This window comes from Oryzias melastigma, linkage group LG23 (assembly GCF_002922805.2).
Source record: "Oryzias melastigma strain HK-1 linkage group LG23, ASM292280v2, whole genome shotgun sequence".
NCBI classification, from domain to species: domain Eukaryota; kingdom Metazoa; phylum Chordata; class Actinopteri; order Beloniformes; family Adrianichthyidae; genus Oryzias; species Oryzias melastigma.
The window spans coordinates 16905296-16930380 of NC_050534.1; the positions used below are offsets into that span (position 1 = coordinate 16905296).

The 25085-nt window shown below is 40.1% G+C and overlaps 1 protein-coding gene across 1 annotated transcript; it reads right to left on the reverse strand.

Moving 5' to 3' along the window:
• Window positions 1-10070: 10070 nt before the first annotated feature.
• Window positions 10071-18863, reverse strand: LOC112158401 (protein FAM180A). Its single transcript, XM_024291746.2, has 3 exons — window positions 15280-18863; window positions 12867-12964; window positions 10071-11116 (listed from the first exon to the last, which is right to left on the reverse strand). Exons 1-3 carry the CDS (start codon window positions 15356-15358, stop codon window positions 10754-10756), a joined length of 540 nt encoding a protein of 179 aa, XP_024147514.1. The 5' UTR covers window positions 15359-18863; the 3' UTR covers window positions 10071-10753.
• Between the last annotated feature and the right edge of the window lie 6222 nt (window positions 18864-25085).

Genomic DNA, 25085 nt, shown 5'->3' on the forward strand with positions numbered 1-25085 from the left:
ACCTTGCGGGTGCCGGGGGACCGTCTCCCCCCTGAGGGGATGAATCGTCCTAATTGGGTGGGTGAAAGCTCGGGGACTCCTCCAGTAATTTCATTCAAGGCCTTGATTGATTAAGTCAGCATTAACCTGTGGACCCAAAGGGGAGGGGCATGCTGGGGGGGGCATCTTTGTCTCAGGACCAAATTGAGTTGGACATCCATCTGCTCGTGCAAGGGCATCCCAGGCCGTCAAATCCCAGATCGGATGAGTCATTTTTCCTGGTGTTGACGTTTGGAGTAAGTGGAGCGATGAAAAGGAAAGTAGTTAAACAACCTGTGAGGTTTTCAGATGACTTTTATATTTGTTAAAAGGTTAAAAAATACTCCAGGCACAACAACTTAACTTGTATTTTTATGAAAAATACACACAATCACCTCCAAAAAACACATTTTTATGCCCTTTTCTGAAAGAAAACTGGATTTATTTAAGTGAAGGTATTCATTTTCCTCATTCTTTTGCCTCCCCTGTAACCCACAAACATAACCAGGAGAAAATGAAGGTCTCCCGGCTCAAACTGAAGCCAAGAGAGCAGCTCCAGCAGTTTGAGGAATGCTGCAGAAGAATTGCTGATGCAGGAAAAATTTTGTCCAATTGAGTCAAAAATGACGAAATATTCAAGACGTTTTGGATCATTTTGAATGTACAGAGAATCAAACGCAAATAATTTGATTTTATCCGTTTTTCACTCAGATTTTTGACTCTTTGGTATAAGTTGGGTTAATAAAATCTTACGTACTTGTTCGTTTTTCGTGGTTTAATGTTTATTTTACATTTCTGGTGTATTTACATTGAAGCTGCCTCACTTGTGACCAGTAATCTGCATTTAAACATAAACTCAATGGAACTGAACGCTTCAAATGTACATTTTTCTTCTTCTTTTTCTTTGTTCTATATAGAAAGACCTCAGAGAAACTAAGAACAAGCACATTTTTAAAAATAGATAAAGAAATCTGAAAAAAATGTATGACTAGAGGTTAATTTACAGTGTAAAAAAAGGTACAATGATTTATTCTCACGGTTGGACTTTTATGCTGTAAAAACCCCAAATGAACACGATTTATGACAATTACTTGTCTATATATCTTGGAAAATCAACTTTTTTTGAGCTTCTAAGTGTTTTATGGTAATTCCTCTTGAAAAACAACCCCAATCGCTCATACATCTCGGAGGATTTCTCTAAAACCTGATCTGAGCACCGGCCCCTACCCACCCATGGGAACGAGTGGGTCCTCACATTGTGACATCACAAAGTGAGGAACAGCCCCTTCCAGGAAGAGTCTGCGCTGCCAGCACTGCACACACTTTCCCCTCTGAACTGATCGGCATAACGGATTCATATAAGCAGAAAACTCACATCCATATTTGAAAAAGTTTGGATGTTTTTGTTGGTGAAACGCAGACATGATGTCATGAAATGGGGGGGGATAAAAGGCGGAGCCTCAGAGATCGAGGCGTATCACTTCCAGGTAGGATAAGGGGCAAAAAAATTAGGAACTTTTCATTATAAAACTCCAGGAATTTAGCTTAAACATCCACTCTGATCGTCTTTTGCTCTATTTTTTTAGCTAAAAAAGGACATCGTTTCTCTGGAGCGACAGTTCATTAGAAACTCACCTATGAGTGGTGGGCGGAGCTGTGGCAAAGGGCAACTCCGCCCCCCTCAACTCCTCTTCCTGTTGCTGAAAGTTTCTAGCTTGTGGCGCGCTCAGTGTATTTTCTACTTCACAAACACGTTCTTTTTTCAAGATGAAGTTTTGTCCATTTTTTTTTACAAGGATTTGAATTAAAAAAATACTTAGAAGTGCAATTTTTAGCTAAATTTTCCACTTAGTTATGAGCTTTTCAGAGTTCTGTTTTGCTCATCAAAAAAAAGAGAGAAAAAAAATCAAAACTTGGTTTTAGCTCCTCATAATGGTCACCGTTCCTGTTCTATTATCTGAATTAGAAAAGCTGGAAAACTTTCTTTAGAGTTTCCAGTTTTTTATGAATCCACCCAACTGCTAATAATTTTTAAAAAAAAAATAAATTTCAATAAAACATTCAGATTTTCTAAGATTTTTTTTTTCCAAATAAATTTGAAGAATTAAGCATCTGTTTGATACTTCATTTATACTTGTTTTTTTGTATTGTTTGTAGAGCACAATAAGAAAACTTTCACTCCTGAAACTGCACCATGAATCTTTTTACCGACTTCAAGCCCAAAACTGACAAACCTCCAGAGAACGTCCAGCACTAACCGCATCCAAACAACTCTGCCGGCTAACTCAACCAGTCAGTCTTTTCTTTGTATTTCAATACATGTAAAATATTGGTGGAAACGTTGGGTTGGAGGCCATGAATCCACGTATGCGATGCACCCAGACAGGGATTTCCTGGGTTAAGTTGTCTGGACTGATTACAAAGACACACGACAAATGACAGCAGAGGAATGCAGTTTCACTGCAGTGCCCACGAGCAGAACATTCCTGAGCTCAGCGGACGTCAATCATACTTTTGTTTTCTACAAGAAAAGAGCCCACCTGAACACCAACTGTGGTCCAGAAGAAGTTGGAGGTTAAAAAATGTGAATTTTATTAAGAAATTTTGCTTTCCGTCTACGATCTGATGTCTGAAATCAAGAAAAATAAATAAAATTGTACTGTCGTCTTTGTTAAGGAAGGTCCCCTCCTCTACCTCACCGACGTCAGAGTGAGGACAGAGACGTTTGCCAGAGCGAGCTCTTCAGACCTCCGACGTGTCGACTGAGAATACACAAATCAGGAAGGAGTGTAAGCAAAGTGTGAAGTCGTGGTTGTGGCTCCCTGGGGCCCCCGACACTTCTTTACAGGCGGTTTGACACCAAAGACTAAATTAAAAAGGTCTCTTGTGGAACATTAGGAACATTGTGAGGTTATTTTTACTGAAGGAGCTGATAAAATGGTGAAACACAACATCAAACTTCAGTGTAAATCCTGTTTTTGGTGTTTTTAACATGTGCTTGTAGCATTTTTTTCATAGTAGACGACAGATGTGAAATAATTGATAGTAAAGAGCTGCTAGCTGTGCAGCAAAGCTAGTACCAGCTAAGCAGTGCTAGATGAGCTGCAAAGCTTAGAGGTTAAGCGGCGAAAGTAGCGACTGAACACCGCTAGCTGGGGGTGAAGCTAGTAGTAACTGAGCAACGCTAGCTGAGCAGGGAAGTTAGTAGTAGCTGAGCACCGCTATCTAAGCGGCAAAGCTAGTAGTTGCTGAGCACCGCTAGCTGAGCGGTGAAGCTAGAAGTAGCTGAGCACCGCTATCTGAGCGGCGAAGCTAGTAGTAGCTGAGCACCGCTAGCTGAGCTACGAAGTTAGTAGTTGCTGAGCACGGCTAGCTGGGCAACAAAGTTAGTATTTGCTGAGCACCGCTAGCTTAGGGGTGAAGCTAGTAGTTGCTGAGCACCACTAGCTGAGCGGCGAAGCTAGTAGTAGGTGAGCACCGCTAGCTGAGCTACGAAGTTAGTAGTTGCTGAGCACCGCTAGCTTAGGGGTGAAGCTAGTAGTAGCTGAGCACCACTAGCTGAGTGGCGAAGGTAGTAGTAGCTGAGCACCGCTAGCTGAGCTACGAAGTTAGTAGTTGCTGAGCACCGCTAGCTTAGGGGTGAAGCTAGTAGTTGCTGAGCACCAGTAGCTGAGCGGCGAAGCTAGTAGTTGCTGAGCACCGCTAGCTGAGCTACGAAGTTAGTAGTTGCTGAGCACCGCTAGCTTAGGGGTGAAGCTAGTAGTAGCTGAGCACTACTAGCTGAGCGGCGAAGCTAGTAGTTGCTGAGCACCGCTAGCTGGGCTACGAAGTTAGTAGTAGCTGAGCACCGCTAGCTGAGCTACGAAGTTAGTAGTTGCTGAGCACCGCTAGCTGATCTACGAAGTTAGTAGTTGGTGATCACTGCTAGCTTAGGGGTGAAGCTAGTAGTTGCTGAGCACCGCTAGCTGAGCGGCAAAGTTAGTAGTAGATGAGCACCGCTAGCTGAGGGGGGAAGTTAGTAGTAGATGAGCACCGCTAGCTGAGCGGCGAAGCTAGCAGTTGCTGAGCACCGCTAGCTGAGCGGCAAAGTTAGTAGTAGATGAGCACCGCTAGCTGAGGGGTGAAGCTAGTAGTAGATGAGCACCGCTAGCTGAGCGGCGAAGTTAGTAGTTGCTGAGCACCGCTAGCTGAGGGGTGAAGCTAGTAGTAGATGAGCACCGCTAGCTGAGGGGTGAAGCTAGTAGTAGATGAGCACAGCTAGCTGAGTGGCGAAGCTAGTAGTTGCTGAGCACAGCTAGCTGAGTGGGGAAGCTAGTAGTAGCTGAGCACCGCTAGCTGGGCTACAAAGTTAGTGACGGCTAAGCACTGCTAACTGAACTGCAAAGCTTAGCAGTAGAGTGGCGAAAGTAGCGACTGAACACCGCTAGCTGGGTGACAAAGCTAGTAGCAGGTGAGCACCACTGGCTGAGCATTGAAGCTAGTAGTAGATGAGCACCGCTAGCTGAACGGGTAAAGCTAGTAGTAGCTGAGCACCGCTAGCTGAGTTGTGAGGAACTGTAAACTAGTTGGAGAGAGTGTAAACAAAGCGATGATGGGATATAAGTGGAGGCTAACTTCCCACCGACAACTCGGAGGGAAATTTCTAACAACAACCACTCTGCCCAAATGGTGTCCCAAAAAAAAATTAGACACATTTTTTATTTTGCCTAAAAACAGCATAATTTTCTGGTTGCTGAAAGAGCTATTTCACTAGATTTGTGAAACCTAAGTGTGCATCCAGCAAAAAACTGTTTATTTTTGGCCTTTAATAGCCACAACTTCATAATACTTAAAATCTTAATTGCTTTCAGTAAATCAGACACAATTTCTTCAAAGGATTTTCTTTATTCTCTCAAACCAACTTTGTTTCCTAAACTCATAAAAGGTTTGGTAACACGTTGTGCCACAGTTTTGCCCAAAAGAAGTGGGAAATGTCATGAAAATAATGAATAAACGGGATTTTCAGATTTCCATTCTTGTTTTACTAAAGGATGTCTGACTTTTTTGCTCCATTTGACTCATGAGAAGTTCAACAAAATAGAACTTTAAAGTCCCACTCTAACCATACTTTTGCTGCTATAAAATCATTCCCGGGCTGCACGGTGGCGCAAGTGGTTAGCGCTCTCGCCTCACAGCGAGAAGGCCCCGGTTCGAATCCCGGCTGGGACCTTTCTGTGTGGAGTTTGCATGTTCTCCCCGTGCATGCGTGGGTTTTCACCGGGGACTCCGGCTTCCTCCCACCGTCCAAAAACATGCCTCATAGGTTGATTGGTGACTCTAAATTGCCCCTAGGTGTGAATGTGAGAGTGGATGGGTGTGTGATTGAGGCCCTGCGACAGACTGGCGACCTGTCCAGGGTGTACCCCGCCTTCGCCCTTCAGTAGCCGGGATAGGCTCCGGCACCCCCGCGACCCCGAAAGGGACGAAGCGGTCAAGAAAATGGATGGATGAAAATCATTCCCAGTGGTCTCTTCATTATAGCTATGCAGTTTTGAGCCAAAATTTTAAAGCAATACATTTTAAAAGCCTATTAAGCGCTATTTTTTTTAAGATATACTTCCTGTATATTAATATATATATGTATATATATATATGATATAGTAAAGTCAGGTATGTTTAGGATTGTTGTTCACATTTAAATGTTTCAGAAAATCTGTCAGCAAGGGACATAAACATTTTACAAATCAAAACTTATTTTGTAAAATTTAGGAATCCCCCTTTTCTTCTATTACTAACATGCCCCTGACAACAAAAATGTGGATTTTTTTTGCCGCTTCAATAATAAAAATTTAAAAATGGTAAATTTGCTTTACAGCTCAGAGTCTAACAATTATTTTCTTCTGCACTTACTATACAAATAAGATATCCAACTAATGAATATTTGAGTTTTATTTTGAAATTTTTAAAAATTTGATCTTTCTTAAATTTGTTTTACTGTGGTATTTGGGGTTTTGCCTTCATGTTTATTAAAATAATTTGAGTATTTTTCTTTTTTTTATTTAAAAACAATAATATTCATAGTAAATTGAATTTAAGACACAATTTTCAATTAATTTGCTATTTATAGCTGCTTTTAGGTCAACAGAAAACACAAATTTTAGTCTCCATCAACAAAAAACTGAGAAATATAAAAACATGGAATCAATCGTCTCAAAAATTCCCTTTAAATTCCTCCTCCTTTCACTCCTCAGCTGCTTCACGTGATTCAGACGGAGGGCTGGACCTCCACAGGATCCATTCAGATCTGTTGCTGCATAAACATGACTCACACAGCACTGCTCATTAAAGTCAGACTAAAGCTGTGTTTCCTCTTCCTGTGGATGTGCTGCAGCTTCTATTAATACTCTGATGCTGTAAAGCCTGTGAATGAAACGTAATTATCCATTGAGAAGCTGCTTCCTACACGATTTCTGAAGCTTCTGTGTTTTTTTCTTTCCGAAGGAAACCTAAAAAGAGTGTTTCCTATATTTATGATTTTTTGTAAAAAAGTTTAAGAGATTAAATCAACTTTTAAATAGGTTATTTTTAATGTATCTTTTTTTTCATGTATCTGTCAGCTGTAAATAAACCAGTCCACGGAGTCCCACCTGGATATATCCTAGTCCCACAAGAGCTTTTAGTTCCCGGGGTTGTTTTGCAGTGGATTATGGGAGGAATTTTGGCTCTTTGCCTTTCAGCAGCTGTGTAAAACCACAAAACATGAAATTTTATCAGTTTGTTGAAAGACTTTTCTGGTTCTCCGTCGGTGAGTTTCACTGAAAACTACAATCAGATGTTTTCCTGATGTGAGGAAACCACAATTGTTGAAAGATATAATATACAATGACTTTTTTCATTTAACAGTGGTGGATTAGTTTTGGTGATAACATCAAGGTTTGATTCATTTTCCACTAATATTCAACCATTTTGAGTCGTTGAGTCCAGTTCAGTGTCAGGGCTGGCTCAAGGTTGGGTAGCCTGCCACCATGAAATGCCAGAAGTTTTATGGAGGAAAAAAAGAAAAGAAGAGGTTGGTGAAGGTTTAGTCTAAGTGGAAACCCAGCATGGATTCCCTGTGGAGCATGGTGATGACAAATGCAGTTCCTAACGCAGCCACAACAGAGCAGGAACAGCTGGGGCAGGAAGAAGGAAGCTGGAAGTGTTCTGGCTAACGTCCGTCCTTCATGACAGTTGAACCCGTCACATTAAGGGCGAGGGTCGGAACTGATGTTACACCACATATCTTGGTATAAAACGTTAGCAACAAGCCTTTAAATATATTCATGGGCTATGTTTTCATATTTTATAGCAATTTTTAAAAAAAGAGTTTAGCTAATATTTTAGCAACATGCTAAAACTTTTGGCTAATTTGTAGTCTACCGTTTTTTCAAAGGTTAATTTGGAGTTTAGCTTCTACATTAGCAACATGCTAACGTTTTTGGCTAATTTGTTATCTACTGGAGTTTTTTAAGGTCAATTAGAGTTTACCTTTTATTTTAGCAACAGGCTAACATGTTTGGCTAATTTGAGTTTTTATAGGCTAATTTAGAGTTTAGCTTCTATTTTAGCCAATGGCTAATGTTTTGACTAATGGAATTTTGAGCTATTGTTGGAGTTTATTTAGCTTTTTTGGCTAATTTAGAGTTCAAACTACACTAAATATTTTTGCAACATTGCCAGATTTTCAGGACTTTAAGGGGGTCATACCATGCTTTTCTTAGGCCTTTCAGAGTAAACTATATCCAAGTATATGATCATATATTACCTCTGGAACACTAAAAACAAATTATTTATGAAATAGTAGTTATACTTTCTGATTTTTTTTTACTACCCGGAAGTAAAACGACTCAATTCTTAAAGCTCCGCCTGCCGCTGCGTGTGGCTGCCGTCCATTTCATGACGTCATCCTAGAGGAAGCAGCGTGTCTGCACGAAAATAATCCAAGAGTGATGATAGATTCGTGCGATTCGTGCGTGTTGTGTACGTGTAAGAGGTGATTCATGCATATTTTTTTATAGATTTGCATGTGTAATTAATTTCAAGCAGTTGTAATTTTAGTTTGTGTATGTGTAAATTGTATTGCCTCTAGGGCATTTGTGACTTTAGCCGATTTCATTCTTGTCTTATTCCTTGGAAATGTTTACTGTGTCTCTTAAAGTTGTTTTATTTGCAGATGCACGTCTTAAAGAACACTTAAAGCTGCTTTCAGATTTATTTCAGGAGTCATAACCACATTCTTCACAAAAACCTGCAAAAATAAATCAGAAATATGCAGAATTTTAACTTTAAATCCAAACTTTGTTGTTTTTAGTTGCAAAATTAAAAAAAAAAAAAAAAGACAGTGTGCAACAAGAACTTCTCCTGTCACCTCCCTCTTGATCTTCAGACATCAATGCTGCCTCAAAAGCAGAGTCTGGCTTCAATGACGGGAAACAAGCGGCGGCGGCGGCCTCCAAACCGCCGCTCCCATCACCGTACTATCAGTCTGCGTTTTGCGTGCCATCTGCTGCTTCCCTTTGAGACGCTCCACCTGTAGCTGCTTCTCCATGTGAAATCCGATTACAGAGCCGGGAGCCGTGTTGAAACCCAGCATTCCGCATCTCCCATGTGGATCCGGCGCCTCTTCACAACAGCGCTGGATAAAGACTGTGGGAGCGCGTTTTCCCCCTTCTGCTTATCAAAAATAATGTCAAACTCAGGAAGCACTTGGTGGGAAAGCCAAAAAACAAAGAGATTTGTTATGAGAACTAGATTTGCATAAGAAAACTATCAATTGGTTATATTTGGGAGGTTAATTTGTGCTTTTCTCACTGTTTCTGAGAAAAAAATACCTGTTGAATGCTGGAATTTGAGGTTGCATTCTTCCTCCAGAGAGTCTACCTGTTTGCAGAAGCGTACTGGAGGATCCACATGTGTGGAGATACAGCAGGCGGCTGACGGACAGATGCGGATGACCTCACCACGAGCGGAGCTGCAGCTCATAAATCACAGCCGTACATCTGGACGACCACGCATGAGCTTCATACCCTCCTGGGGTTTATAGCATTGTTAAAAATGTTTGCTTATAAAACCACAGTTTTAAATCAGGGACATACAATGTTCCACCATTTTTTTGAAAGATTTTGCTTCATAAAGGAAGATTGTTTATTTTATTTCTGCAGAAAGCAACTTGGCAGCTGCCAGGAAGACAGTTTTAGACAAGTTGTTGATCATTTCTCCACTTAAGGAGACACTTCTGCAAGATATTTTAAATATTAGCCGAAAATAAATAAATTGGATGTCCAAAGTACCTCAGATGTTTGCAGGAAAAACATTGGGATTATGAAGAAACTTTCATTTCTGAAGTTTGCTTTGACAGATGAGCTATTCAATCTGCACTGACTAGATCAGAGCTATTAGATTGTAAATGCTGCCATCTAGTGGCAACATCTAAAAAAATGTTCAAATTTTGCATTTAATTAATTTAAAATAAACAATTATCTTTTAAGAGATCCCCTGAGGTCAAAACATAAAAAAATGATGTAAATAATTTATTTTTTTCTAAAAATTGAAGTTATTCTTTTTTTCACCAGTTACTACCTAGAATGTATTTTTTTACTTGATTTTTTTAAAGTTATAATGTCCCTTTAGGAGTTCCCTAGAAAGCAACAAAAAAATGTAAGATAAAAATAAAAATTCTATATTTTTATTAAAATGGGTGCATATATTTAAAGTTAAATTAAAATGAAAATTCAATTGTTGAAAAATTCAAAGAGCATTAAAATAGTGCAATGCTGCTTCCAAATGGAGTCCATTCAGAAAAATACATAGCAGAGAAGAAAATTTTTTTTAAATAAAAATGTTAAAATAAAGCCCATGTTTCATCTCAGAACCACATGGTGATGCTGTTATAACAAGCACAATGCTGTTGGAGCTTTTATGAAAACTAAAACATCTAAATAATTATTTTTTTATCTCTTTAAGTACATTATTTAACCCTGAGAAAGTTTCTGCATTAAGGCTTCGTCTGTTTTAGGCCTATCAAGTACGTCAACATCAAGGTCAGCTCATTTAAGATGGATAAGTTAAGCCTTCTGTGGGGAGAATTTATGGAAAATGTGTTTAATAGAAAATGGCATGAAAACGGTTACATTCACATATTTCACATGAATAAATGTTCATTTGCTTCAGTTTTTGAGAACAAAAAAAGTCCCAAAACACATTTTTTTATGATTTCCTTGCAGGTTTTTGTATTTTCAAATTAAATTAAATGTAAAACTGTTTTTCCACAGCAAGAAGATACACTTCAAAACCTTGTTGGTAGAAGTTATTCTTCATTATTAGGAGTTAAAATTAGTTATTTTAAAGAAAAAAATCTGCTATTTTGCTCAGGGGAATCTGAAAGCATCAGAAGCAGGTCTGCAGGCTAAATTATTATTTTTTAACATTTCTTTTTCCTTCAAAAGTAAAACATGAAAATCATTAATGTTTGCCAGTCGGCGCCTAATAATTTATAGCTTCAGCTTCCATCATTAACATCAAAAATGTTGATTTAATTATCTGTAAAAGTGCAAATGTACTAGAATATTTGATCTCTGAGTTGTGTTTGATTATATTTGTTATATTTGTGGTGAGAAAATCAGTAAAAATGAGAAAGAAACTTTAATCAAACTTTTTTCTTCATTATAAATTTGTTATTAAAAATGAAAATAAATCAAACTCTGGGAGTTGTAAATCATCAGCGACTATCATGAACAGGATCAACTTTCTGCTCAGCAGGTTGGAGGTCTCTCTGAACGGCTCCAAACAGCTTCATCAGAGCGTCTGCCCACGCCTCCTTCTGCAGCCGCTCGCTGGTTTTCGCCACAGTCTGAGAAACGTAAACCAAAGTCAGCACCGTTTTCTCAAAGTCCGGCCAGCTCAGACGCTGCCGCCACCGCCGCCGAGCCAGATCATCAATCAGGCGCCGGATGTCGGACAGCTTCTTGGGCAGGACGTCCTCACAGATGACCTCTAGCTGCTCAACCCTCCTCATGGAGGCCAGCTCCTCGTCTGGGATCAGCAGCGTTTGGGCTTGGATCTGCATCCCGGCCAGAAGGATCTGCAGCAGCGACAGAATTCATGTTTTATGATTAAATTGTATGAAATTTTTGAACCAAACTTAAGTCAGAAGGTTTTAGAGAAACATTTTTAAAACATAAAAACTCATCAAAATGAACATAATTTCTTTATTTTGTGTTTCAAACCGTTTAAACTTATAAAAATATTGTCTAAAATTCATCAATCATATTGTAAAGAACATTCATTTAGTTTTAAAGGGTCTATATCATTCAAAATCAACTTTTTGAGCTTTTTAAGTGTTTTATAGTGTTCATTTCTTATCAATAATTTCAAAGCAGTACTTTGATCCGTTCACGCATTTCTGAGTAATTCTCTAAAAACCTGCGCTCTGAGCACCAGCCCCTCCCAAACCTGCAAAAAAACAAGCAGGTTCTCATGAGCTGATGTCACAAAGTGAAAACACACTTTCTACCTGAAGCTAGGGGTGCTCAACCACTATTAGCTTCGCTGCTCAGCTAGCAGTGCTAAGCTACTACTAGCTTTGCTGCTTAGCTAGCAGTGCTCAGCCGCTAGCTTTGCAGCGTAGCTACTGGTGCTCAACTACAACTAGCTTTAGCACTTAGCTATGGATGCTTAGCCACTAGCTTCGCCACTCAGCGAGCGGTGCTCAGCCGCAACTAGCTTTGTCGCTCAGCTAACAGTGCTCAGGAGCTACTAGCTTTTTCACTTAGCTAGCGGTGCTCAGTCACTAAAAGCTTTGTCACTTAGCTAGCGGTGCTCAGCTACTACGAGCTTTGCCGCTCAGCTAGCGGTGCTCAGCCGCTACTAGCTTTGCCGCTTAGCTACCAGTGCTCAGCCACTAGCTTTGCAGCTTAGCTACCAGTGCTCAACTACAACTAGATTTAGCACTTAGCTATGGATGCTTAGCCACTAGCTTCACCACTCAGCGAGTGGTGCTCAGCCGCAACTAGCTTTGTTGCTCAGCTAACAGTGCTCAGCAGCTATTAGCTTTCTCACTTAGCTAGCGGTGCTCAGTCACTAAAAGCTTTGTCACTTAACTAGCGGTGCCCAGTCGCTACTAGCTTTGCCGCTTAGCTAGTGGTGCTCAGCTGCTACGAGCTTTGCCGCTTAGCTAGCGGTGCTCAGTCGCTACTAGCTTTGCGCTCAGCTAGCAGTGCTCAATTGCTAGCCCAAGGTGTTGGTTGTAGGTCTCATATGCACATCAACTATGTAGAAGTTGAGATATTGTTTGTTTTCGTGGATGAAACACAGGCATGATGCCGAGGTCGGCTCTAGGATGAGATCATGAAATAGGCGGTACCCACAAGCAGTAAAAGGCGGTGCTTCAGAGATCGAGACGTCTTACTTCAAGGTAGGAAACAATCATGAAAATAACATATTTTAGAAATAATTTGGTTTTTAGTGTGCAAAGAAAATCTATGATCATGTATGGATATTTTTTACTCGTAAAGACTTCTGGAAAAACATGGTATAGGCACTTTAAATACAGAGAGATTTCTTAAAAATTTGCATAGTTTATAAAAGTTTTTAAGCTTTTTCCCCTTTTTTTGAACAAATCTATTAATATAAAGATTAGTTGTAAAATCACTCTTTTTATGTTTACTTAAGAAAAAGCATTAATTAGGATTTAAAAGTATATAGAAAAACTACCAAAAATATTGAAAAATAAATCTTTGCCAAAATTTAAATACATTTTAAATAAAAGTTTAAGCTTTTTCACAAGCACGCTTTATTGTGAGACAGTCAGACATGCAGAGATGCAGACTCACCTCAAAAAGCAGATTCCCATCATCCCCTGGGAGCTGGAAGGTGGGATTGAGAAGTGAATGCGTCCCACGTCTTACCCTGTGTGCAGATGGAAACAGAGCTGGAACACAGAGGAGAGGAAATTGGATTAGATTAGCCTTCTTGCATTTTGAGTAATTAGGGCGGCGCGTTGTTCTGTGGCGCCGGCAGGCGGGCGGGCCAAAGGTTTAGTGAACACAAATTCATTACCGCTCAAATATGACGGCGGCTGAAATTGGGGTAAACGGTCCCTGACCTGCTCCACAGATGCTGCAGCAGCGCATGTTCTCACTAATGCGACCTGCTGGATTTCCTTCATTTGAAATAACAATCTTGTTTTGACCAAATGAAACAGCTGCTGCCTCGTTTCCACGATGTTTAATCTACACATTCTGCTGTCACATTTGTTTCAGAAAACAGCATCTTCTCAACTCTGCAAACTCTGGTCAGGAACCAAAGAAAACGAGGAAAAAATGATGCAGATCCTGTTTTTAGCACATTAAGATAAGACTTTTAATATCTCAACTCCTGAGGGATTCTCAAAAGGACTCATTTTACATCAGTTTTCTCAATCAAAACATATTTGACCCTTTATGAAATCAGAATTTCTCTCTGAACTTTCAATCACCTTTAGGTCTTCTGGCTTAAATTTAAATACCTCCAAATGGAAACCAAAACATGGTGAGATCCCTTAGAGTGGACCTTTGAAATTAAGGGGAAGTTTGGATTTAGTTCATGCTTTTACTGTCTTAAAGTTGAGTGCTGACATCTGGATTAATTGTCTTTTCCTTCCTGAAAGGTTTCGCTGGTCATCCAAGGAGCTCCATCCACTATGTGGATTGGCAGGGAAACGTTTCTAGCGGGATAGACGTTGATTTTAGGTCGGGGCGGTGGGTCATTACTAAAGGCCGAGACACACTGCCGATACGTATAATCTGCGCATATTGCATGGAGGAAAATTAGCCAAAAGTGAATATTTGTAGAAAAAGTGAGAAAATTTGTGGTGATTTTTTTACAGTTGTATAACAAATTAACCAAATTGAAACCGTGGAAGGAGTACGAATGAACCACGAAAAGAACACGTAAACCCGCACGTCATTGAATTTCTTCACTTTGACATTCAGGGCACTGGGCAGAAACGCATAGCGTCAGCATTCGCCGCGGGTCCTCGTGAGGCCAGTCGATGGGGGACCCCGCCAAGACGAATGGCCTCCAGCAGGAGCCACAAGTGGGGAAATCTGCAAGAAGGGCGGGAACGCATCCAGAGTGGCATCCGCGTCTGCCGGCCCCTTTTCCCGACCTAGCATCCATAAGGGGCCAGACCCAACCCCATCCTGCAACCTGACTTTTGTGCGGCGCTAGACACCGCCGCCATGAGAAACCCAACCCCTCGACCTTACGGGGGAGTTGTAGCCCCCAATTTGGTATAGATTGATGGAGGGGTGAAAGAGTGACCCTTACAAGATGTGCAAGGACCATGCATGATTGTTGCACTGCAATTCATTCATGATTTGTGCATCAATTAGCCGATGTAGTTTTAACGTAATATGTCCGCCAGATACACGATATCAAAGTTGTATATACTGGTGGTACAGCACTCTTCTGTCAGACTGATTTGAGTTAGCTGCACCAGTCAACCGTCATTCTGAATGGTTTTCTGGGTCTTGGTTGGATGACGTTTTCTGTCATGGTGGACCTCCTCCACCTCCTTATTGGATCCAACTGTCTATGACTATTTAATCATGACTATTCCTACAGTAAATAATTTTGACTAACTTTGACTGTAAATCAAAATACAACAATTATAGAAACGTGGATGAGGAAGAATAAATGAATTCAAAACAGGCGTGTCCAATAACTGAACAAGTGCAGACGCTGAGACTAAAATGTATAAAATATTCAGGTGGGGGTACACTTTGGACAGGTTGTCAGTCCATTGCAGAAAATGTATGATATGAGATCAATAAAACAAAAAGAACAAAACAAAGCCTTCCCACTAGTAAACAAGGAATAGGCTCCAGCAACTTTAACACTTCTTATCAGAGCAAAAGCAGGTACTGATCATTTATATATAAAGGTGGAGTCATTCTTGAGATGTGTACGTCCCGTTTTGTCCATAGTTAGGGAATGTTTTAGAACCAGGACAGTAACTTTCTCAAAGTGCAGATCTAGTTACAAGAGCCCAGTCGCTTCTATTAAAATCTGATGAGGTCCTGCAGGTCACGTGTTCCTCCAAAGCCCAGAAGATAAACACATTCTTTCCAAGTTCTGATCATGACCACATGAAGGACTCCTATATCTCTACTGAGCTAATATTAGCCATTTCCATCAAAGCAAAAACATCTCTTTAAATGGATAAAAGCTTCACCGATATCAATAGCAGGTGTATTCTCCTACCTTTCCTGTGGTGCTGAGGAGTTGCCCCCAGAAGCAGAAGAGCCAGCAGAACCCCCCTCAGAGTCACATTGGCGCCCATGTCTCCTCAAACAAATCTCGCTCAGGAGCGGTCGTAAATGATCATCACACCAACTCGCCTTCCCACGTCTGACTGTATTTAATCGAGTTGAATTATTTCTTCATTTTTTTTCTTCTTGTCTCCTCCCTCCCTCCATCCATCCAGTCTCACGTTCCTTCTCTTTCATGCTTTTATTTTCTTAGTCTGTGCTTTCTTACGCTCAGGCCAGACGGTCTGGACTTCCATCTGGAACTCATCAGAACCTGGCTGGACTCTTCTGCTGGATGGATGACTGCTTGGTTGGTGGACTGGTTCACTTGCTGGATGATTTTAGGTGAACGGATTTCTGGTTAAGACAGTAAATAAAAGACTGGCCAAGCCCAACAGCCTCCCATGTGTTAGAATGAACTTTTTCCTTTCTCAAATTATATTTGTTTAATATATATATATATATATATTTGTCATTTTAAAAAAAAAAAAAATCTTGAAGCTCTTTGACAGCCAGACAAGACACAGTGGAGTTCCTATTATCTGATTGAAAGTTCAATGTTGAGATTTAAAAAAAAAAAAAAAAGTTACATCCACAGTTTTTTCAGTAAAAAAGGAAGGATTAAGCTGTCAGGATGAGTGGACCCCAAAAGGCAACAACTCAGGACAGGACAGGACAGGACAGGACAGGACAGGACAGGTGGGAAAAAACTTTATTGCTCTCGTCAATGGAGAATAGAATGGTGCAGTTTGCCCTCCAACCAGCAGGTGGCAGTAATAGGTGCTGCTTACTGAAAGGAGGCTGGAGCATTGACTGTATATGAGAAGGAGGTAAGCAGTCTCACGAGAAGACAATGTGAAGTTTTTTTTTTTTTTTTTAAGTTAAAGTAGGAGCTTAGTGAAGCCAAAACAGGCCAACAAGGCCGCCATCTTGGAACGCCCCCTGGACGGAGTTTTCATTTCCTCATTAACAAATTCAACATAACATATCACACAGAAAAATACAAAACCATCTTACAAGCAACATACAGCAATAGAATCTGATCAGCCAATAAGAGAATAAAAACATAAAAAAAGTAAATAACATAGAATAACATAACTGTAAGGTTTTAAAACAACCCAAAATTATAAATAAAAAGGAAAAATTACCTAAAACTTTCGTAGCATTTTTATTTTCTTGTCTTTGATGGGATTGACATGATTCAAATTGTTCCTGAAAAACAAAAGATGGGGCTTAATAAAAAATAAATAAATACAAAAAAAAAAAAAACTACATTGTCAAACGACACTTAACACCCGACTACCAGAATTAAGTGGAACTCCAGCCCGGCATCCACTCCTCCGACTCCTCTAAGTGCCAGACGAGGACTAGTTAAACCCTCAACAACCCGTTGAGCTACCAGGCTTTAAACTCAACTACCACTTGGCACGTCCAGCACATAAAATCCAGGACTGGTCCTTCAAACCACGGAAATCTGTTTTAGTACTGGGAGACTCTAACATCTACAGAACTCCACCCCATCACTACAGTCAGGTACAATTGGACAGTTACTCCAAAGTCAACACCGATCATTTCTTTTAAGATCATCATCTTCTCCTTAGGTCTCAACAACACGAACCAGGACCTCCAGCAGACCGCGACCAAACAACGTTTTTCAGGCTGGCCAAGTCAACCTGCCCTAAAACTTTTCATTAAACCTTACCGCACTTCAACTCAATAACCTTTAAACAACCAATAACATTACGGTCACAACTGTTCCTTTTCTTTTGGAGATTCCCCATGACACATTTCATTCAGAAAAAGACAATATCCACTGGACGCCAGCTACAGCAAAACTCATTTTTCAGAATTGGATGGACCTGCTAGATTTACCCTCAGACCAAACCAGTAACTCCTTTTATGACCTAAATCCTAAACCTAAATCTTTAGCAGTCAAACAAAAGTGATATTCAATTGTTTTCCATATCAAAACAAGCTAAAATATGATCAGTATTATCCTATATATATCTGGAAGGGAAACCGCTTAGAACTTGTGAAAGTTGGGTCATAATCTTCGTGGATGATGCCAGGGGGTTCATCCTCTTCATTTTTAAGGCTCAAAAAAGGGGATTTAAGGATAAAAACTAATTCTAAGCCATGCTTGACCAGTAGGGGGCAGTGTTGCAACATAAATCCTCACTAATCCAGACCAACAGGAGTCCTCCTAGATCCTGCAGTGATTGCTGCTTCTCCCCAACTCCTCTTGCGACGCATGAATTCAGAAATAATTCAATTCCATTCAGATAAGGTCTGTCAATATGAATGCAACCACTTAGCAGAGATCAAAAGGGCCGACTGGGTTCAAACTAGGTGGGGACCCTCAAGACATCCTTTAGTTAATTGCTTCTCTGCTTTAAATCACCGGAATGCCTCCAATATGCTAATTTTTCTGAGGCCGGCGTAAATCTGAACTTGCATTAGGCTTCCTTAATTGCTGAATTTGCTATCAGACAAAGAGATGGCAGCTTTAGTTCGATCTGCAGCGGGTCGTGATAATAAGGAAAACACCTGAGCTGGATGTTCGGCTGCAGGAGCACAGTCCAGATCTGCACTGCTGAGCTTTTTCTGTCTTGCAGACACCCAGAGTCATAGGGGATTTTTTTTTCTCTTTTCCAGCTTTGTGTTAAAGCATGGTCTGATAAACTGAGGTTCCAGAGAGGACAGAATCCTGCTTCATCCAGAAGGAAGCAAACGCAGAAATTACACATTTTTACCTCCAAGAGAGCAAGAAAAATAGTAATTTAGATGGGTTTAAGAAGAGGCACTTCGGGGCAAAACCAAAAAAAAAGAACAAAAAAAGTTAGGTTTTTAGAGTTTATCAAGCACAGTTTGGGGGATCCATCACAAAAAGTAGGGCCAGCATGAGAACGGCTGTCAAGCACATCTCCACGCTGCTGGAAGGACTCCAACGCAGGAGCGCCGGACGGCACGCTCCCATTCAAACCGAGCCGGCTTTCCATCAGAACCCTGCAAACGCTTACATGAAGGGGAATCTAAGCAGCAGCTCAGCAGTGGGGCTTTACTTTAAACACTGCTCTCATGGAATAAAAAAAAGAAAAAAAAGTCATCCATCTAGCAGTTTAACACTTTGTATGTTAGTAAAAATTCGTGCATTCATAATCATTGAAGAAAATAAAAAAAAAAATGCTACTTAAAAATGATCTGACTGGTGGGTTCAAACAAAAGGACAGACTCAGTGTCTCCAACCAATCAGACAAATGGCAGAAATCATGTAAAGAAAAAAATAACATCAAAGAAATTCAGTTTCTCCAAAAAATGGTCAAGAAAAAGTTGGAAATTCACATTAAAACCTTTGATGAAAACTGTCAAATGGTCTGTTTTCAATGCTAAAAGTGAATATTAAATATAAAAAAAATAAGGTTCAGAGTAATAAGATATGCAGAGGTGAACCTTTTACCAACTAACTGTTTATTTCTGCCGTAAAGCTCAAAATTCACAGTTTTTAGATGGCTTGGTTGTATGACGAGCCCCCTAGTGGCTACTTGATGAACTGTTCATGATGTTTTTCTTTTAATACTTTTCCATCAGACATTTTTCAATCAGGGAACAAAACAAAACAGGACAATTGTGATATTACTTCTCATCAGAATGTAGACTAATAGATTTTCCATTTCGAAACAGTGTCAAACAGTTTTTTTTAATTTACTTTGTAAATCAGGGTTGAGGCTTTAAAGGTTGTAACAGGTGAGCAAGATTGCACACAAAAAAAAAAAAAATCAGAAACCAGAGCAGGTCTGAAAACACGACTGACCAAACAAAGAGCTTAAATAAACTCAAAGTAATCAGGTCAAACTCAAACAGCTGATTTGATTGTCTGCTAAAGCCAGGTGTGAACAATGAGGACACCTTCATTAAATAATCGGCCCATACTTCTAAATGTTCATGTTGAATTTTAAAACATTTCCAAAAAGGTAAAATATACAAATCAAACAAAATATTAATATTATTCTACTCAACAAAAAAATGAAATTATATTTCATAGAAAGTTTTACATAGGCTTAAATATAGTTTTTAATGTCAGGTTATATCACTCAGTGATGTTCAAATTGATATTAAATATGTATGTATAAAATATGTAGGAAAATATACAGGGTCATTCAGCCTCATTTTTTCACGATTGTATTCATCCCAGCAGTAGTAGAGGCTAAGATATACCTAAAGGTCGTGTCACACTGCCGCTACAAACAATTAGGCCATAATCTATGTATGTAATTTTGGTCTTTTGCTCACACTGGGTTAAGGGTGCCAGTGTACGGAGCTATTTTTGGGCCAATATTATTTGAAACCCAAATATAACAAATTGAAAAAAATTGGTGTTTGGCCAAAAAAAAAGTGAAATATCCAACATTTTTTGCTATTCCTAAATAAACTTAATTGTTTTCAGCTTCAAATGTTCTGTTTTTTAGGTTTCAAAACTCAAAATTTTCATTTGAAAACTTGTTTTTTCAGATTCTTCTTTTTCGAATCTGAAAATTTCAGTTTAAAAACTTTTGGCCCCGATGTGGCGCATTGGGGGCGAGGCTAACACGAAGGACCAATCAAAATCAGTGAATGCACTGGGACCAAAGTTACCACCTTCATCGATTTTGATTGGTCCTTCATGTTAGCCCCGCCCCAGCGCACCACAACGGGACACAAAGGTTTTGAAGAGTTGAGAGTGAAAATAAGATTTTAAACTGAAAAAAAAGTTTTCAAATGGAAATTTTGAGTTTTGAAACCTAAAAAAATGAACATTTGAAGCTGAAAATAATTACATTTATTTTAGAACAACAAAAAATTTGGACTTCTTTTTTGGCCAAACACCAGTTTTTTTTTCTAACTGGTTATATTTGAGTTTCAAATACAGGATCTTGCTAGCATGATACAGCGGAGCTTGCTAGCATGATACAGAGGTGCTTGCTAGCATGATACAGAGGTGCTTGCTAGCATGATACAGCGGAGCTTGCTAGCATGATACAGAGGTGCTTGCTAGCATGATACAGCGGAGCTTGCTAGCATGATACAGCGCAGCTTGCTAGCATGATACAGCGGAGCTTGCTAGCATGATACAGAGGTGCTTGCTAGCATGATACAGCGGAGCTTGCTAGCATGATACAGCGGAGCTTGCTAGCATGATACAGAGGTGATTGCTAGCATGATACAGCGGAGCTTCCTAGCATGATACAGAGGTGCTTGCTAGCATGATACAGCGGAGCTAGCTAGCATGATACAGAGGTGCTTGCTAGCATGATACAGCGGAGCTAGCTAGCATGATACCGAGGTGCTTGTTAGCATGCTACAGCAGAGTTCGCTAGCATGCTACAGAGGTTCTTGGTTGCTCGCTAGTGCTCTACGCTATCCACCAGGTAGCTGGCTAGCATAGCGAGCTAACCCACTGTCTACTTAAGCCAATGTGGGCAAACACAGGTGGGGCCGCCACAGTAACTGTGGACGAACCCATTCGGGGTCCACATTTTCTGCCATGTTTTAAACCATATGTGGCCCACTTGGCTTTGCTGGCTGGAATAATTTCTGAAATCTGTCCCCTCTGGTCATGGAGCATTCTTTTCCCCAACGGCGTTACAGAAACCATCAGAAATGTAATCATCTTCAGAAGGCCAAACTAATCAATTTCATGATTTTCAAGGAGCTGCCATGTACAGAAGAACTAATGACAGGAAGTCAACTCCGTCTTTATGCTTCTCAATGCCTGATAATCTGAATAATGACGAAAATGTAAAGTTAATTTCCTGAATAATCATTGCTCTCGCTCGAGTGTACATGAGTACGTTCTTGTGATGTTAATCAAAGGCGCTTGTGGAGTCAAACCACTGACAGAGGCGCATCCATCAGGGTCTTCATGAGAGTCACGATTTTTTCCAGTTTTGCTCCTCAGCTGGTGCCGAGTAATGAGGATTGTTTCTCTGGGCTTTATCTTAACGGCTTCAGTATTAACACACTCCTGAGACGAGAGGGAGCTGTCACGACGCCAGTGTCGCAACACACCGAGGTGAGCATCGTATGCAGACAACGCGGTAATGAAACAGCTTTGTGGGTGCTTTTTATTTCCTTTTTTTCCTATTTTTGTGTCAATTTAAACAAAGAAATTCCAAGAATTTAATACTTTTTCCCCTTTGCAGTTATATTTTATTGTTTTCTATTAGAAGTTTGGTTCTGTTGAGGTTTTAGAACCAAAAAAATAATAAAAATTTAAATAAAATTTACGAGAGGTTCCTCACATTTCATTATAAGCACACCTCGACTTTCTTTCAGGAAAACTCTCCTGTACGCCTCCAAGCTCCTGCAAAACAGTGAGCGGGTGAATGAAAAATGCAGCCAAAGAGAGCAGATGAGCTGGGCTCCGGGGCCTGGGCGTGCAGTTGTGTGTTTGTGTATTCTAATTTATGTGAGTGTGCGAGCCCAGTTTAAAGAGGTGGGTGGATTGAGGTGTTTTCTTCTGGCCCTGACATGGAGAGCGCCGCGGCACATCAAAGCCTCAGCAGCCAGAGTCCAGATGGCCAGAACCCGGATCAGAGCATCTGAGCTGATCGGGGGGGCGTCTTCCTCCAACCTGTTCCTGGAGAACATTAAACTGGTATGATGACGTCTAGGGGAAGGTTGTAAAAAATGTATGATCTCAAAAATAATCTCAAAAACACTAGACAAGGCAAGTATAGCTCATTTCATGTACAGAGGCAATTCAAAGTGCTTTACATAAAACATCAAAAGAAACAAGAGAAATAGTAAAGGTGTGATCATTAAAATAAGAAGTAAATTCTTGAAAACATACTAGTCAAATGCAGCTGAGAAGAGGTGAGTCTTTAACCTGGATTCAAATACACTGTTTCAGCTGATCTAAGGTTTTCTGGAAGTCTGTTCCAGATCTGCATCGCTATGACAACTAATTGATTGGTTTATTTCAAGCATAGATTGAAAAATACAGGATAAAAACACAATTATTTCAAACTCATTACAGAAATAATGAAATGCATTGATTAGAAAATAGAAAACAAACAAATAAAACACACTTATGTCCCATTTGGTTCATTCATTTTTTGTCACTATAACTAAAGTCAGTAAAGTTTGATTGATTGCTTGAAAAGAAGTGGCAGGAAGCGAACTTATATAATCCCACCTCTACTTAATTAATTCATTTCACTGTTTTGCATAATTATGTAATCGGTTTTTATCAGATCAATTGGAATTTTTTTAAATTTATTCCCAATAGCAAAGTGGAGTGCTTGTTGATAATTGATTAATCCCATCAAACATCATTTCAATAAACAATAACATCAATCGTACATCACGTAACAAATTATCATCAAAATACAATTTCATTTTAATACAGAAAAATAATCATTACACATTGAAACCAAGCATGTAGATGTTAAATAGAAGTGGTCCCAGGATGGAGCCTTGGGGAACTCCACATGTAATTTCTGTTGGCTCAGATGTGAAGTTACCAAATGACTCAAAATAGTTCCTTTTTTTTCAAACCATGTCAAAAAACAACAAGTTGGGGACGCCCAAAACGTCAAAAAGTGACGCAAACGTCAATGTGTGACGAGTTGGGAGTGCGAATGTGTTGGCAAAAACACACCAGGGCTCCTGTTAAGGTGCGGCGGCTCCACGGGCCGAGACAGAGTTAACCACCTTATAGGTACATTTAAATGTGAAGTTATAATTATAAGTACTCAACCCTCAAACTTAAACCCAAAAAAGAAGAAAATGTTTGTTTCTGGTCTAAAAAGAATTTGCCCTTCTTATTGTTGCGACAACGAGGTTCCACAGAACCAGCTGGTAGAATCCTCTCAGACAGTGACTGCCATGAGCTTCTGTCAACTGTACAATGTGTTCAAGCCTCGACTCTCTGTGTCTGATTTCCAAACGTCTGAATGAAGGGGGGGGACTGATGGAGCTCAGCCCGAACCTGCCTTTCTCTCTTCATTGTGCGTCTCTGTGACTGTCGAACAGTCACAAAGCCAAGCAAATCCAAATCTCCGCCTTGTTAAAATCTCACACTCCTTTTTTTCCCTTTCCGATCCCCTCAAAGCCGTGTTCGGCTGAGCAAAGTGCCTTGTTAGATCAGATCTGTTGCCGGTTATCCTACAATATCCCCTGCTTACAAAGACAGGATTATACTATTAAACTGTACAGTTTTGCATTTCAAAGCCGGAGCTTCCCATCAAAGCCTCAACAACATGAAGAATCACTAACAAAAGATAAAAAAATGAAAGTACTGCAGTGTTGCTTGTATAAAGGGGCAGATGTCATAATCAGACGTACAAGAAGATGGTTTGTAGATTTGGAACTTTCTCCTCACATCTTCAGGTAAAGGTATGCAAAGCTGAATCTGTTTGGTTCGGAAGTTAAAATATGTGTCGATTATTGTAGCTTTTTATGAAAATCCATGAACATCTGGCTATGAGCGCATATCAAGAAAGTGTTTCACTCCTCTTGTAAACACAAACTGTCTAGGAAGTTGCAAAGAATTGATTTGTAATAATAAATTCGCCAAATGAAAACACAAACATTTTTTAAGAACTCGCATTTATCAAAAACTGGATACCACGCAGAGCATCACACAGACCATCAAAAGTTGAGCGTGTCATGTAGAATTGTTGGATCCACAGCTTCTCTGTAAAATCATCAACCACCGTTTCCCAAAATGTCTTCATCTGTAGCTGCTCCCACGTAGCGGTCCGCTCCACGGCCTGAATAAGAAGCCGACGTCTCCTTTGATAGATGAGTTTGAATGCATCTGTTTTCGTGTTTATTCGCATTATTATAATATAATTGCAAAATCTTGTTTTTTTAGACATTTCAATAAATAAATAGAATTTCAATAAAGTTTTGCTCACATGTGTAATGGAAAGGAAGCCACTGTGTGTTTTTGTCATGTAGCACTAAGTGCATTTTACCTAAATTCAACGTCCATTTTCACATTAAAACTTTTTATTTCTTTTTCTGACAGTGTGACCCCACTTTTTCAGTCTGTCCTACATCCCAGCTTTCACACTGGACTGTTTCGTCCACACAAGAGCTGATGGAAAACTCTTGTATGATTTTCATTTGGAAGTGGGACTGCAGGTGAAACTCTAGACTGTCCAGCTACAGCGGGATTGCAAGCGGAAAACTGAAAAGACTAAAGCGTGAAATCGTTAGCTGATGTTAGCTTTTACGTTAGCTAATTTCTAAAGACATAAAGTTATTTTCTATTAACATTTAAGAATTTTGCAAATGTTTATAGTTGAAACTCTGCCAAAAGTGGGTAGAAAATGTGGACCCTGAATGAGTTTCTCCACAGTTTCTGTGGTGGCCCCACATTGGCTAGGGGGCACTCAGTGGGTTAGCTTGCTAGTTTGATACAGCGTAGCTCACAGGCTCGCTACAGAGGACCTTGTTAGCATGCTACAGAGGAGCTTGCTACTTCAATACAGCGTAGCTAGGAAGCTCGCTACAGAGGACCTTGTTAGCATTCTTCAACAGAGCTCGCTAGCTCCATACATCGGAGCTCGCAAGCTCTCTACAGAAGAGTTCACTAGCTTGATACAGCGGAGCTTGCTTGCACAATGCGGCGGAGATCGCTAGCTCTCTACAGAGGAATTCCCTAGCTTGATACAGCGGAGCTTGCTAGCTTGCTACATAGAACCTTGCTAGTTTGATACAGTGGAGCTCGCAGGATCGCTACACAGGACCATGCTAGAATGCTACAATGGA